This window comes from Microtus ochrogaster, chromosome 8 (genome assembly GCF_000317375.1).
Source record: "Microtus ochrogaster isolate Prairie Vole_2 chromosome 8, MicOch1.0, whole genome shotgun sequence".
In the NCBI taxonomy this organism is placed as follows: domain Eukaryota; kingdom Metazoa; phylum Chordata; class Mammalia; order Rodentia; family Cricetidae; genus Microtus; species Microtus ochrogaster.
In genome coordinates this window covers 3897635-3914358 of record NC_022015.1, presented here as the reverse complement: position 1 = coordinate 3914358, position 16724 = coordinate 3897635, and the positions used below count along the sequence as shown (strand labels likewise).

The following is a 16724-nucleotide window of genomic DNA, read 5'->3' as shown; positions in this document are numbered from 1 at the left end:
CTAAAGAAGCTAAATAAGAAGGTGAACCCAAAGAAAAACATATAGCTATCCTCCTGGGTAGGGGAAGTAGACAAGATTGCCAGGCAAAAAATTGGGATCTTAAGGGTGGGGTAGGAGGAGGGTAAGGGGAGAAGGGGAGAAAAAGTGACAGAATTTTAAACAGCCAAATTCTAGTTCTTACTTTGACAATACCTGTCTAACTTACTAAAATTTAACAACGCCAAGTCCAAGTTTCCCTACCCACTACACTGTAAGGACACTATGTTCCTACCCTTCCTCCAAAGGATATACACATGGGCGGGTGGCTGTATTGTCTCAGAAGGAATGAGCTCAAGATGAGATGAACTCCAGGTACCCCCATGTGCGAATAATTGAACAAGGACAATGACGGACTGCAGTGTTCATAATAACATAATTCATTGCCCAGGAGTGTAAAGTCTAGGAGAGCCCAAGGGAGCACAGATTAGAGTATGCACAGATCTGTATGACTACAGAAAGGCAAGAGGCTGAAAAATGTGGGTTCAGATGGCACTGACTTGCATGGTGAAAATAATTTAAGAACTTTCATCCTGTACCAAGAAGCGTTTGGGTTCTGACCAGAGTCACAGGCAGACTGCAAAAGCGCACCAAAGACCGCTAACGAGAACACAACCCCGGTCTTTCACTACCAGGCATGCGCCACCCAGTCTTCATTATTGAGTGAAGAGCTCTCCCGCAAAGCAGGCATGGTCCCTAGCGGAAAAACCAACTTCAAGCAAAATAGAAGGCGTTATGTCTTGCTGAGATTTGAATGTTGTCAGTAACAGAAGAGGACAGGAGAAAGAACAAAATTTTAGGATTCAAATCAAAGGGAGAGAGATTGTTAGGACTGGCTCAGCAGGGGACAGTGACAACTTTGAAGGACAAGATGTAGCGCTGTGGAGGGACTGGACAGGTGGACATGTTAAGCTCTTTCTCTGGAAGCTGGAGAAACATCATAGGACGATAGTGAGGAGTGATGAATACAGACTCCTCTATCAAGGTTGCAGGCCTTGTTTGGGCAGGGGGCTATGGGACAGAATGGTCCAGGCATCATCTCTCCTAAATGTGTATTACCTAAGACACACATGCTCCCCGGCAGGCAGGGTGCATGTCTGATTCTACCAATCTCTGTGAGGTGGAGCCACCACAGATAGATAAAGATTTGTGTATGGTTCTCAGCATCTTGTGTGGAACCGAGCTCAGTCCTCTGTCTCCCAGCTAACATCACCTCAGCATGTGCCATCACTGCATACACAACAAAGGCCATTTTGATCAATAAGTGCAAGGCAGAGGGCAAAGCAATGACGTATAATCAGCAGTGTGTGCCCTTGGGCAAGTCGCCTGGCCTCTCTGGGCCCTCACTTATGTCTGTAACTGTGAACCTATCAAGCAAAGATAGTCTATCTCCCATTGAGATGCAAGATGGCTGAAATAAAGGATATCCGATTTTCAGCTTCTCTGGCTCACACTGGATGAAGTGAATTGTCCTACACCACATGTTAAATTCATAGGTGTCCAACCTGTGGCTTGTAGGCTGTGAGAATATACACATGCTTATTTTGTGCAACCGTGAGACAATGTTGTCATTTACAAAGTTCATGCTTGAGACATGCATAACTGAGTTACAAAAAAATTGCCAGAAAAGTCTTATCAGCTAAGCATGATAGCATAGAAAAATACTGGTTATTTTGACTTAACTTCTTAGGGGACAGAAAAAAGGCATTTTTTTTTCATAATCTGGGAGTATTGTGAAAAGGTCACAGACACTAAGGGTTCTATGATTCCTGAAAGTTCTAGATTCTCACTATGCCCTGGGTTTGTGCTGAGTAATGTTTGCCAGTATGGCACAAACTACAGTCACCAAGCAAGAGGTCTCATGCAACCCATGAGACCGTTCTAAAGTAGACAATCTCTGGGGCATCTTCTTGACTGACCATTGATGTAGGAGGGCCCAGCCCACTGGGGGTGGTACCACCCCAGAGAAGTGGTTCTGTGTTGTAGAAGAAAGCAGGGCCACCATGGAGAGTGAGCATTCCTCCGTGGCCTCTTCTTCAGTTCTCACCGCCAGATTCCTGCCCTGAGCTGCTGCTCTGGATACCTTTGATCATGGTCTGAGACACGGAAGTGCAAACCAAATGAACCGTCTCCTCCTCCAAGTTGGTCTGGTCTAAGCAAGCTTGGACGGAACTCAAAGCCAAGAACCCCACATCCCTCACTTTTGTGTAATCAATCACTCCCATCGTCAAAACAACTAAAAGCCACAGCCTTAAAGTTAGTGGGGCACGATGACCACTGGATGGATGGATGGTGGATGGATGGATGGATGGATGGTGGGTGGATGGATGGATGAATGGAGATGTGATACTGTAGACTACTACCATAACCTTGCCCCTTGACTGACGTTCGTCATACCTGTGAATCTGAATGACATGAGAAATGAGCTCGCTTCGCCTCTCCGGGAGCAGAGCTAACTTGGGTGCACTCTGAAAATACGCACACTCTGAGCTCTCTGCTCATCTTCTGAGTCTCGAGCTACCCAGTTTGTCAACATAAACAAACCCAGCCATGAAATTCTCCTTCCTCTTCCCCCATCAGCTGCAGTGAGGAAGAAACAAAAACCCGCCGGAAACTTACCCGTGGGGTCCTCTTCCTGGGAAATGTGAGGTTGAGATAGTTATTAGGAATGAGTGACTTGCCCAAGTCGAAGTCAGTATTTTCTCTATAGTTTTTACGCCAGGAATCTGTTGAGAAGCAAAAACAACATTGAAGTTGGGATCCAGGGCCCAGGTGGTGATGTTGTAACCTGTGGGTGTCCTCGTATCAGGACTCTTCTAGAAAAAAAAAATCCCTCACCCCAACTTTTGTAAAGCCTTAAATGACTGAGGGGTATGGGAGGCCACTGCATGTCTTCAAGGATAGTCACCCTTGGTTGGCCTCTGAGTTGAGGGGAAGGTGTCTTGAAGCTCAGAGTAGAGAGTACTAGCCAGACTCAGGTAGGGGGACAGAGACAACACTAAAGACTAGACACAGCCTCCACGCTTACCCATGGGTCTCAGAGGAGTGCCCCGGAAGAGCTCATAGAACTTGGAGAGGTACATGACCATGCTGAGCTTGTCAGGCTCCTCAGTAGACGCCATCTCTTTGCCTGTAGTCATAGGCAGGATCCCAAACTCGCGCTTGGCCACATCAAATGCCAGCTGATTGTTCTCCACAGCGTCATCTTCATTCAGTGAGTCAAAGTTGCTGGAGGACCAATACCAGGTGAGTTCAGGGTGAGACAGGATGCATGGAGCCCAGAATGAACACTGTGGGCTGATAATTTTCCAGCCCCATTGAGCCCCAACCTCAAGCCCAGGAACATGCCTTGCTCATGAAGAGACTGAATCAAACACAGACCATGATTATACCACATGATTATAGCTAGGCTGAAACCCTCAGAAAATGATGTACTCTCTTTGAAAATATAGGAGTTACTTTAATTACTTCTCATTCTGTTTTTAAAATCTTAACTGTTATTGTAACAGGATCTTTTCTCAAACCAATCAATTATCTGTATCATGTGGAAAGATTCCCATCTCCTCGGGGTGAGATGATTTTGGTAGTTTTCCATTAGCCTTTAGGAAGGGTTTGTATGTGGGTGGAGTCTGTGCTGCGTCCCGTGTCAATAGGTCAGTAGAGGTCATGAAGGGTTTCTAGACTGTTCTCTCACCTTCCTATTGACCCTGCCATTTTGCCAACACACAAGGAAGCTTTAGAAGATTCTAGAAATGATCTGATGATTCTGGATGTCAAAACAATACTTCTTTGGTTAAGCAGGTCTCTCTTCTACTTCCTCTCATGTGGGGGGGGGCTTTGAGGGCTACACTGAATTTCCAAAAGGTGGCTATTAGGGTTGGGGGCCAAGCGGTGAGATACAACCACTGATCTTATGATGACTGTCAGATCCCAGGGACACGGGGCAAACATGTTGCTGTCCAAACAAGGGAAAAGCAAGGTTTAGAAAATAACCCAATCAGAACTTGCAGAGAGAAACACTGAGCCAGGTCGGGGGTCTTCACCCAGAGAAGGCTGGGGTCCCCTGTGACCAGGGTCTGCACTCACATCAGCTCTGGCCGGAAGCGGTGGATGATGGCACACAGGGCCAGACCACTGCGCCAGGATGTGGTCAGGTCGGTGACACGGACGCGCTGGTAACCCTCGGTCTGCTGCTGGCACCAGGTTAAGAGCTTGTTAGGCCGGATGTCTGACTCTGTGGGGAAGGGACAGGCGGTGAGACTCTGCACTGCCGCAGGGCTGGGAACTAGGAAGAGATGCAACCTTGACGGCCACTGCACAGGTCAACAGGAAGCACACTGTCTAACAGCACTGTCACCAGGGTCAACTATGGCCAGGGTCCAGGGCTGGAGGCTGGGAACACAGACCCTGCATCTATTAGGTGACTCTAATGACATGGGGCTGTCGTGGACAGAGGTGCTCTTGACCAGGTTTGTTGCAAGTTGGCCTAGGAAGCACTCTCTGAAGAAAGTCTCTGTGGATGTGCATGTGAGCTGGCTCCTGAAGAGTGTCTAGGAATTCATCAGACGGAGGTATTCCAGGAAAACAGGATGGAGAGACAGCAAAGAATGCGGAGAGCGTGCCATGCTTGGGTAACAATAAAAGTTTACTATTGTAAACAGTATTTTACAGCAGCTGGGCATGTGGTGTGTGCAGGGATGGGAGCCGGGAGACAGACACAGTGGCAGCTGGAGTGTCTCTGGGTAGGAGAGCAGGGAGCCTGAATGAAGGGCTGTTGGGGAGTTACTCATTGGACTATCCCTCCCCTGCTTCTGAACACCACTCTGTGCCAGCGCTGAGTCAGATTAGGAAGATAAGGAGAAGGAAGGGGGAAAGACCCAGGAATCTGGTGACTAGCTGCTAGGGAGACAGGACACTCTTCCCAGAAACAAGACACAAAGAAAACCTAGCCCCGTGGAACTCCCTACAGCGGACTTTCCTGGGCTGAGTGCTCAGGAAGCGACTGCATGTCTCGATTCCGAGAATCCCTTCTTACCCCTGTTCTTACAGATGAGGAAGCTGAAGGACAAAAGGAGAGACACCTGCCAAGATCACACAGGTAATGGGACAGAGGCAGCTAGCCTCATTCCCTGCACACCTTGTCCCAGGGTCCCAGACGGGCAACTCACCCCGCCTGGAGAGGCTAACGGATCTCCTCACTGAGCCCCATCTCTCAGAAGAGAAGCGGTCCAGTTCTTTAGTGATGTACAAATGCTTCACCTACAAGCAGAAAAGACCACACATCTGCCCATCAGTTCCCAGCTCCTGGGCTGGAGGCCTCTCTATGCCCCATACCAGATTCCCTACCCGCTACTGTTTTCTTCAGGTGCAGGCTGGTAAGACTTTCAGCAGGGCATAGACAACTGAGTCACAGACAATGGGCCTCAACAGTTCTCTCAAATGAGGCAGAACTGACCGTGAATATCTAATTAGCTAATAGGAACCCATACTATTCTCTGTCCTACTAATTAATAGAGTTTGGGTGGATAAAATCCCCAGGATAAGTGATGTCCAAGCCTATGCATGGTAAGGAAGAGAGGAAATATCTAGGTAAGTGGATTATTTTTGAGAGAGGGGAATAATCAGTGCCACATTTGCACAGTGGCAAATCAACACGTGAAAATATATAAACACACACATATGCACAGTACCATATGTGCTCTAGTCCCCCATAAGGCTATAAAGAGGCCTCTATTGCACCTTCACATTTTGTGGGGGAAAGAACTGGCTCCACCCTTTTGTTAACGAGCTTTGGTGGCCTCAGTTTCAGGACAGTGACAATGTGAGACCATTGCTCTCCCTCAGCTCACTGCAGGGGCTTCAGACAGGCATGGGAGTGGGCTTACCTGGTGAGGCCTGACGCAGTGCAAGTTGAGGTTTGGGTACCGTGTTGCTGGGTCCAATGTGTATTGTTCAAAATTTTTGTTGATGTTCTCTGGGGTTGTCTGAGGTAACAGTCGGTAAAGACTTTCTCTGCAGGGAGTCAGAACCCAGAGGTTGGAGATTATTCTTGCCACCTCAGGCCCTTGTTCCTATACTCCCCTCTCCCCCAGCCTCCAAGGTTTCAGGGATGGCCTCTCTGGTGTGTTTGTATAATTCTTTCCTATAATCTCACACACTCCTGAGAGCTGCAAAGTGTGGGTGAGGGGCAAAAAGGGGGAGAGAGGAAAGAGAACCCAGGTGGTAGGGATGAGGTCTCCTTTCCTGGGCGGGATGCCAGAACACAGGTCCAACATCTCAGCAGACTCTGGTTCAGTTAAAGCTACGGCCCAGCCACAATCTTCTATGGCCTGCTTTTGTGGTCACAGTGGCCCATACCCAAGGCCGTCAAAAGCTTGTCTCCCATACCAGCACTAACTCTCAGGGTCAGCCATCTGTTCGCAGTCCCATGGCCAGCAGCAAGGGCCTGGGAAGAAGCCAGGCCTTCAGCTGTAGAAGAGGCCTGGCAGGCCCCAGAATCCTTACCCAGGGAAGGACACTGTGAAATGTCCTTGAAGACTTCCTTAAATAAACCTCTTGGGCCTTGTGTGGATGAGAAAAGGACTGATTTCAGACTAGCCCATGTCCAGATTTGTCTCTACTGTCCTGGACACCAGAGCAACGCACTGACGGAGAGGCATCATGACACAGAGTGTCCTTGAAGACCCAGCGATCACATCAGTCCACAAGTGGGATGGCAGGTTAAGCTCAGCGCAGAGGCCGCAGGACAGCTAACTTAGCTCTACTCCTGCTGAGTCTTCTACCCAGCGTCCCACTTAGGAGTTCTGCTCGAGGCTCACCTTTCAGCCAGCACCTCCAGGGGAGAGGTGCCCTGGTCCCAGCTCTTCACCATCCATGCCGTGTCAAAGGCTGCCAGGAAGCCCCGGGCACAGCCTGTGCCCATGGGCCAAAACGGCTGTAAAAGAACACAGGTAAAATTCTCATTGGCTCTGGTGACTTGTGGTCTCCTCTCCCATTCTACCTGGCACGTTCTGGTTGTGGGGTGCCATCTCTGAGCCAGAGCAAGGGCAGAATCCTGCTGCCCACAGCTTTCCAGAATCACCGGTAGCTGGAGCATACACGTGAAGGGTATGACAGCCCCACATGTAGCAAGGCTACCTGGGGGCTCTGGGAGAGAATGGAACCAGTGGAACATTTCATGGAAGTGTGACCTTTATGTCATTGTAAAGCATGGATGGAGTTCTGACCTCCGTCCATTTGGGAAGATCAGGGGCAAAGGTTTTGTGGATGGAAAGTGCTGGAGCCTGCCAGAACACTCAGCACAGGAGAATGAGGAAGGGAAGGTTGGGAAGGAGACAGGGATAGAAGTGACAGGCCACTGGACCGGGTGGTGGTGGCACACGCCTTTAATCCCAGCACTTGGGGGGCAGAGACAGACAGATCTCTGTGAGTTTGAGGCCATCCTGGTCTACAAAGTGAGTTCCAAGACAGCTAGGACTGTTACACAGAGAAACCTTGTCTCAAAAAAAAAAAAAAAAAAAAACAGTGACAGGCCTCAATAAGGGTGAACAAAGGACTGATCTGGTCAAGTCAAAGGTAAACAGCTTGCTCCATGGTGCACCCAGGGTAGGGTTTGCAATCTGACTCTCGGCCCCGGATAACTTTGCAGACACTAACAGTGTTCATACTAAGATTGGAAGCTAACCCTGAAATGGTCATTTATCTAAGGGGCCTTGCACTTATAGGGTCAAGAGGGAGGGCCACGACCTCGACACTGTACTTTGAAAACCCCTTGTCCTCACAGCCTCCCTCACACTCTGGAAGATATCTACACAGAAAGGCCACACGGGTAACAGGTGCCATGCTTAGGGTCTACGTGTTGTGAGGACAGTCCTGGGCTCTCGACCAGAGCTGGTTAGTTTTGTTCTTCATTCTAGAAGCAATGCAGAAGCAGGAAATGGGAGAAAGGGCTTCTGCTACAGGCAAGCAGACAGATCTCAGAATTCAGCCAACAGGGCTGGCTCCCAGGGTTCGAAGGGCAGGTAGTACCTCAAGCAAGCTGTCACCCACAAGGGCCACGAGCAGCTGGTGTCCCTGGCGCTCACGCATCAGGGCTGCGTTCTCTGAGGCATACATGGAGGTGAAGTCGAACATGGCCACATCTGGCTGCCCATTGTGATTTATGGCAAAGTCCAATGATGGCAGCTGGTAATTGGTGGCAAAATCCGCGGCTTCACGGGCATAGGAGAGCAGTTTTTCCTGGTTCACATTCTCTGTGCACAGGAGCATCTCTGTGTCAATGTAGTCCTGGGGAGATCAGAACATAACGTAAAACCTCCCTCCTCTTCAAAGGGCTAGAGACCAGGGGATGGGTCTTTATGAAGAGGCTAGAGGGGCTGGGAGATGAATCAGTCTTTAAAGCGTTTGCTGTGCAAACATGAGGGCCTGTGTTCAATCCCCAGAACCCACATAGGAATCCAGACAGAACAGTGTGTGATTATAATCTCAGTGCTGGGGAGACAGAGACAAACTGGTTCTCAAGAGTCCTTTGCTAGTCTGCCTAGCCTAATGGGTAAACTCTGGACCAGTGAGAGACCCCAAAGGACAAAATGATGACTCCAGAGGAGTCACCCCTGAAGTTAAGCTCTGACCTCCACAAAGATGCACACATGTGCATGTGTGTCTGCAGGAAGTGTGTGTTTGTGTGTGTACATGTACGTGTGCCTGTGAGCACACACGAATCAAAACTAGAACACCAGAGCCAAAGAAATAAGCACATGGTCCAGCCATGGCAGTTAGCACAGTTGTGATTAAGCACCCAATTTGGCGTTGGGCTTTCTGGCATCCAAGGTGAAGGGGAAATGTGATACCGGCTTTCCTTATCAGAAAATGAAGCATAGCAAGCAGTTCCTCATGGGAGGTGAGTTTTTCCTGGCACGGAGTGCTGAAAGATCTGTCTCATGCAGGAATTTAGAGAGAGGGCACTGGGAACTGTAATGGACAGTGGACTTGATAACAGCCTCCTGGCAAACAAGGAACACATTGCACATGGCTGGTTCTGATGATAACTTTCAGTACAATTAAGAGACAAAGGAACAAGCCAGTAAATGTGATTTAATAACGGATGAAGTGAAGCTACTGGGGTCCAGATATGCTGCCATTAGTGGTCAAACAAGATCAGAAAACAAAAGGGGGGGTGCCATGCCTCTTCTGAATTTCTTTCTGAACTCAGTTGGCCACTTTTCTGTGATGCTGAGGACACTCTGTCTTGGCTACAAAAGTGGGCACTACCCTGCTTCTCTGCTGGGATGACTGCATGGACAATGAGGAAATTCATCCTAGAGATGCAGAGCGTTAGATATTTCCAAAGCCTGTTCTGCTTAAAGGCCACCTATCCTAAAGAGGACGCAAAAGGGCGAGCTCCCACCAGCAGTATGCTCCCAATGTGCACGAACAACCTGGGTTCGGTCTCCAGCGCTGATTTAAACTGGGAGTGGTGGGGCACACCTGTAATTTCAGTGTGAGGGAGACGGAGGCAAACTGATCAGGAGTTCAAGGCCATCCTCAGCTACAATATGAGTTCAAGGCCAGCCTGGCATACATGAGATTCTATCACAGCTGGAATATGGGCATGCTGTTCGACTTTATTCTGCGTTTTCACTTTCAATACCATAATTGTAAGATCTCCTCCTTGGAACTGTATGAAGATGGAAAGAGAGTGTATACATGGAATCCCTCATGCAGTGCCTGGCACACAGGAATAGATGATACTCCCTGCCCCTACTAATTCACAATGTCATGAATGGTGTCACATGATGAGATGCCAACTGAACCTATCCAAGGTTCCAGTATGGGCACTCTACAGGTTCCAAAATATACAACCTTCTCTATACCCAGAGTGACCTTCTGTTTCTTGTTTCTGTTTCTTGGGGAGCTGTGACTTCAAATACTCTATTTCTGAAATTCTAAAATTTCCTCACAGAATATACATAGCATTCACCCAAGAGAAGACTGAAGAAGCCACCTCAGTACATCTGAGGGGAAAAGAGGACATCCTATTGCCATACTGACCAACCAGCAGTGAGCTGGCAGATCTGAAAGCCCAGTGCTCACAACAGCTAGTGTGTGTGTTGGGGTGTGTGTGTGTGTGTGTGTGTGTGTGTGTGTGTGTGTGTGTGTGTGAGGCTAGCTTCTCCTGTCCTACCCACAGACTCTGCCCACAACTCATGCTCTCAGCAGAGGCCCAGCCAAGGTGGAGGAGGCCCAGAGCAGGCCTGGGTTACTAATGCTTCCAGGCCAGATGCCAGTACAAGCTGGTGAGAAGATATGCACACTGTACTCTGATAAGCAACACTACGTGGTCCCAGTCCAGGACAGGACCTGGAGGCAGCTGACCTGGGGCTGTGGGATCCTTATCTGGAAGCAGTGAGCACAGGAGCTCTAGAAGGGTGAGGTCTGACCAAAGCCCTCATCCTTCCCACCTCCTCTCTCTCATCTTTATCCATCCATATGTGTGTGTCTATGTAAGAATATGCCACATGCATGCAGTGCCTGCAGAGGTCAGAAGAGGGCACTGGAGTCGGCCGGAGCCTCCAGATGTGGGTGAGAGTCACCAAACGCGGGGCCTCTGGAGGAGCAGCAAGAGCTCTTAACCTCTAAGTCATCTCTCCAGCCACACCGTGTTCGCTCTTATACTCAATGATGCGTACTAGGTCTGGTGTGCACGCCTGCAATCTCAGCTCTTGAGAGACTGAGGCAAGAGGATGGAGAGTTTGAGGACAGCCTGGACTACACAGCAAGACACAGCAAGACATCATCCAGAGCAAAAATAAATAAGTAAACCAAGAAGCAAAGCTATGGAGAGATACCAAACAGCCAATAGGACAGAGCAAGTGTCCGAACAAGGCTGCGGGGTGTGTGTGTGTGTGTGTGTGTGTAGAACCCTGAAAACCACTGTCTATCAGGCACTGAGCTAAGCATGATGTGTGTGCACACATATATACATATATGTGTGTACATTCCTCATGCATCCCTGCTCAAATACAGTCATGTCTCAAGAACTCTTCAGAGGATTTACAGGCGTTATTCCACTTTATAGACAGAAGACTGAGATTCAAAAAAAATCAAAATCTTGGCCACCATCCTGAGTTAGCTCATGGGAGAACCAGGTCTCTGCTTGTCTCTGAAGGCACAAACAGTAAGTATTCCCCTGTGGCAAAGGGACACAGTGTCAGACTCCAAAGTGACGTCATCTCTACGTTCCACAAGGACAAGGAGTCCCCATCTCCAAGTGAGTGTGACCTCTTGGAGAAGAAGCGGGGCCAAAGGAAGAATGACATTTGAGGAAGGAAAAGATTCAACTGATCATAATCTGGACAAAGGTCTCTCACTGCAACATGTTTGAAACATATCTGTCAAAGGCAAGAAAGGGCCTGGCAGTTTCTCTTTCCCCTCCCCCCTCGCATGGGTTCTAGCAGGATAGTATCTCCTCTCACATCTGCTGATTCTGCCAGCCCATGCGCCCTGGGGGAAACAGTTGAGAAATCGCTATCTATGGATACATACATTAATGATGACTCCTTTGTCCAGCAGGCTCTGCTTCTTGGCTGTCATGACAAAGTAGTGTGTACAGTCTTTGTAGTAGACAATATTCTCGAGATCAATCCCTGCAAGGAGAAGCATTTAGACCAAGTTTACCAATGGCGCCTTGCTTCATCCAGGTCTCCTTATGTATGTGCAGAAGATGCATATAAGATAAACAGTAAAGACATATCAGGCTGTGTACCAGAAGCAACTAGCTTTTATGATTGCACAAAGGCATGTTCAAAAGTAAAACAACCAAACAGCATACAACAACCACAGACGTCCAGTATTCTTAAGTTAAAGCTAGACAGAAAGTATTATAGGAAGTGCTAGACAGGACCACAGATGCAAACTTTGAACCTGACTGTATGGATCAGGCTCCATCCACTGTGTGTCCACAGAGCATCTTCTATCATGGCCTAGCTTGCATGAGAAAACCCAGGTCAGAGGTTAGAGGCTTAGATTGCATTGTGGTATGTGGGTGTGGGCATGTTCCTGTGTGTAGGCCAGAAGACAACCTCAGATATCATTTTTCACATACCTACCTACTTGAGACAGGGTCTATCATTGACCCAAAGCTCAGCAACTAGACTAGACAGGCCAGCCATGAGCCTCAGGGACGCTCCTGTCTCCAAGTCCTAGAACTGGGATTATTAACATACACTACCACGCCAACATTTTTATGTGCTCAGCAACTAGACTAGACAGGCCAGCCATGAGCCTCAGGGACGCTCCTGTCTCCAAGTCCTAGAACTGGGATTATTAACATACACCACCACGCCAACATTTTTATGTGGGTCCTGGGAATTGAGTTCAGATCCTCAGCGGAGCCATCTCCCCAGCCCTAGACCTCATCTTTTGTCCTCTCCACAGACAGCAACCCTTTCACACATTAGGATTCTGCACTGAAGATCATGCTATGAGATGATCGCTTTTCTCTGGTTCTCAAAGGGATGCGGGGAGGCTCAGTCGGAGGCACCGAATCACCTGAGAACTTAACACAAGTCAAATCATCAGGACTGCTGAATTAGAAACTGCAGGTAGGGACAAAACCGTAAGTGTTAAGTTCCCTGGGTGGCTCTGGTGGCCACTAGAACATGAGGACCTCTGGCTGGTTTATGTGACAGGAAGTAAAAGGCACACAGTGACCTTAAAGCATCCACACAAGGTGTGCTGGGTAACCATAGCAACACCCTTATTATTACAGTAAAATAGGAAACAGCCACGCACACAGAAGGCCCCCAAGAGAATCAAAGGAAATTTATTGCTGTCACTGGCGTGAGACGATGACTTACGGTGTGACAACGGCCAAGTTTAAAGGAAGCTTGGGAAAGCTTTGGAGAAACACATGCCATGTCCTGCCGTAATCCCTATCTGGTGGTTTGGGTATTTATTTTCTTTGTTTCTAAGGGGGAAGGAAGGGCTGGAAAATTAAGTATTAGGTCATTCAAAGGATATAATACCCTGGAAAGGAAACATTAAAACTTGTAATAATAAATTGGGGAGGCTCCGAAGGACATAAGGTGGCAAATAGAGTTGTAACCAGCAAGAGGCAGAGCCTGGCTCAGCAACTCAGCCCCTTCCTAGAAAATGAACTTTGGAGAAAATGATTCCAGGGAAGTGGCACCTTAACAGGAAACCCATAGAAGGTGGGGGTCAGAGGCCAGAGTCTTAAGTGAACACATGTATCTTTGTGGGTCACAGGGTCTCCGTTATAAATACAGTGGAACCAGCCACAGACAACAGTGTGAATGGATGTCCATGATGAGTTGTGGGATCACAGTCCTTGCTAAAGGACATCTCAACATATCATGGAACATATCCCTTTTTGATTTTTTTTCTCCCTTTGGCCCCTTGAACATAGAAAATCAGTCCCATCTCAGAGGCGATACCAAAGCCACACGGTCACCCAGAGTCCTCGGGCTTTGATGCCAAGAGAAGCCATGGTCCCCAAAACCTACCATCAGAATTCTATGTAAGATGTGATGTTGAATGGGAAAGTGAGAAATGTGGACACTATTTAAAACATGCCGAGACAAGAAGACAAGGTACGGGTGTAGTGATTGGAACAGGAGCCACGGGAAACAAGCGTATAAGCAGCAGTGAGGAAAGTGTCAACAGACCAGGGCAGACTGGGCACCAGAGAGCATGCCCGGCACCTTCACTCCTTTTATAGATAGGGTCTTCTGTAGTTGAGGCTGGCCTCAAAATTACTGTGTAGCTGGTGCTAGCTTTGAACATCTGATTTTCCTGCTTCCATCTTCCAAGTGCTGGGATTACAGGCACGGGCCACCATGCCTTGTGAGTATAGAGGCCTTAATTTAACATTATCACTGTGCTGCCTTTCAAAGGACAATGTGCAGTTTTGGTCAGGTTATAAAGAAAGCCAATTTCTCTGTTTCTCCGCTACCCTCATGAGCATCTGTCGTTCTGGCCATATAGAATATAAGTCTTGGGCTGCTTATCTGCCCCAGACTGTATACCCAGCTATTGAATCAATATCTTCTGTCCCATGGTTAGGTGACAATTGCTGCCAGAGCATGCTGGGGGTGGGGTGAGTTGTGTGTAGGGTCCTTGTCCTGTCTCATAGGGAGGGGCAGCTGATGTGCTGCACAAAGCCCTGGGGAGTCTTCAGGCTCTCCCTCAGATCATAGCTTCCCTCCTCAGCATGTCTCAGCATTTCATGCAGAGCTTAGGCACAGACTTCCCAACTACCCTGTGTCACAGTGCTTTACATGGGTACCTTCTTTGGATAGGGAGACCCTTCAGGAGGGGTGGGGCTAACATTGACATTGTACTCTACAATGCTAAGCGCCAGTATACAACAGACATTCAGTAAATGTCCACCATATATTAGCAAAGTCTACAATCTATTTCCATATACAACATCCAGAACATTCTCTCAAGATTCCCTCTTTTCCTTGAAGGGCCTCCAGACATTTAGTGTACTGAGAAAAATCTTTGCTCCCAGACTCCAGTCCCAGCAACTCCTGTAAGCCAGAGGGCCCCGTGGACAGCTTGGGGATCTTGGGTGAAGAAGGACTAGGGAGACGACTTAGTCAGAAAAACGTGTGTTGGGCAAATACTGCAGAATGGAATTTGGCCAGAATCCATGAGTTGGGGGAGGGCAGGCATGGTGTTATAACCCCAGTGTTGCACAGAGGCAGACCTCCTGAGAACCCTCCTGGGGTTCACTGGCCATGCAACCTAGCCTACTTGTCAAGCATTAGGCCAGTGGGACCTTTTCTCTACACACACACACACACACACACACACACACACACACACACACACACACGACAGCATCTGAAGAAGGACACTAGAGACTGTCATCTGACCACCATACATCTGTACACACACACACACACACACACACACACACACACACACACACACAGAGGACAGCATCTGAAGGACACTAGAGATTGTCATCTGACCACCATACATTTGTTCACATATGCATACTCACATACAAACATACTGTGAATAGCGTCTGGTTTAGAGAGGGGAGGTTTCACCTGTTTCTTCTTTAAGGTCCTGAAAGAACTTCTGGTTGAAGATGAAGGCCACGCCACTGATCTCCTCCACCTTGGCCTCGGCCGTGCTGTTCCTATTTATGAAGTTGGCAGTGATGGCGATGGCTAGCTTTCCCCGGAACTCCTTCCTCCTGAACCCTGTGTAAGGGACAGGATAGATGTGTCAGTCCTCTAGATGGGGTGGGAACTCAGACAATACTGCTGAGAACACTCTTCTCTGTACCCCAAAGACAATGGGGACAGTGGTTCTGGAGCAGGCAGAGGCACCAGGCTTGTTCCAGCAAGAGGCATTTTGAACTCTGTTCTTTTCTATATCATTGGACCATATGCAGCGCTTACATATCCACAGGCCAGTGGCCAAAATGATCTGTGCAGCAGGCTACCACAGACCTCAACCCTCTGGAGATGTTCTGAGTATATCACTGAAGACTCTTAAGGTGCTTTGGCACTGAGGGCTTGCACGAGTCAAATGGTTTTGTTAGCATTTTAAATGGAAAAGAAAACCTTTTGAAAAATAGGATTAGACAGACTAAACTCCCATAGGAGAGGGATGCTAAAACATTTTCTTTATAAATTTGTTGTTATGGGTCATTTTGCATTGTCATCTTCCTACCACATATGTTGGTGAAATCCTAACCCTTGGTGTCTCTGTATGTTGGGCTTAGTTAATATAAAGTCAACTGGAGTATAATAGGCCATCTACTGTAATACAGCTGATGTCTTTATTCATAGGGAAAGTTGGACCCATAAACACACTGAGGAAGATGCTCCGTAAAGATGAAGGCAGAGATGGGGTTGTGCTTCTGAAAGCAACACCAAGGTCTAGCAAAAGAAACCAGCACACTAGTTCCCAGTGACTGGTGTTTCAATGTATGCTGGCTGGTTTATGTCTTGACATAAGCCTAGACATACCTAGGAAGAAGGAATCTCAACTGATGAATAGCCCCTAGCAGACTGGCTGAGGGTATGTCCTTGGTGGCATTTTCTTGCTTAGTGATTGATGTGGGCATAGACCGTAGGCTCTCAACTATTCTGACATGTAGTTTTCCCAAACAACCAGAACAATCCCACAAATCATATACGTATTCACACTGGCAGCTTCAATGTGTCTTGTCAGACATTTCTGTGAGAAGATGGGCACGGGAGTGAGGGCAGGGCAGACTGTGGGGCAGGACAGACAGGAGAGGCCTGAGCTGAAGGACCAGATATGCAGACTTCTCTGAGATCAGACCTATTTCAGTATGTGTATCCTGTCCTCAGAGAATGAGTTTGCCCAGTCATGCATCTTCATCTTATGACCTTTGACAGGGGCAGACTCAGAAATAACAACTGTCCCTACTCTAAGAGATGCCACCAACGCCATGCTGTCTTCCACCCATGGTCTCAGACAACCGTTTCTGTATAAATGAATACACGAAGCCTGTTGCTGGACTCAGAGAAGTGTGGCTTTAGAGCCTGAGAGTTTGGCTGCCTGGCAGTGGGTATTCTCAAGAGCTATGGAGAAAGAGGCCCTTCTGTTGATTGGTAGAGTACTTGAACATGAACGGATGCCATTGGCATCTTGAGATGTTTGCCTTAGACAGAGCGAGA

At 48.1% G+C, this 16724-nt stretch overlaps 1 protein-coding gene across 6 annotated transcripts in view; it reads right to left on the bottom strand.

Annotated features, from left to right (window-relative positions):
* Mical2 (microtubule associated monooxygenase, calponin and LIM domain containing 2) overlaps positions 1–16724 on the bottom strand; it is a 137662-nt gene that overhangs the window by 29957 nt on the left and 90981 nt on the right. For all 6 annotated transcript variants that reach the window (XM_013347680.2, XM_005351008.3, XM_005351007.3 and 3 more), the window contains exons 7-15: positions 15117–15272; positions 11581–11681; positions 8065–8322; positions 6855–6970; positions 5922–6048; positions 5205–5295; positions 4123–4270; positions 3065–3264; positions 2656–2762 (exon numbers count right to left, since the gene is read on the bottom strand). In XM_013347680.2, coding sequence (XP_013203134.1) covers positions 2656–2762; positions 3065–3264; positions 4123–4270; positions 5205–5295; positions 5922–6048; positions 6855–6970; positions 8065–8322; positions 11581–11681; positions 15117–15272 — 1304 coding nt within the window. The remainder of the gene's footprint in view (positions 1–2655; positions 2763–3064; positions 3265–4122; positions 4271–5204; positions 5296–5921; positions 6049–6854; positions 6971–8064; positions 8323–11580; positions 11682–15116; positions 15273–16724) is intronic.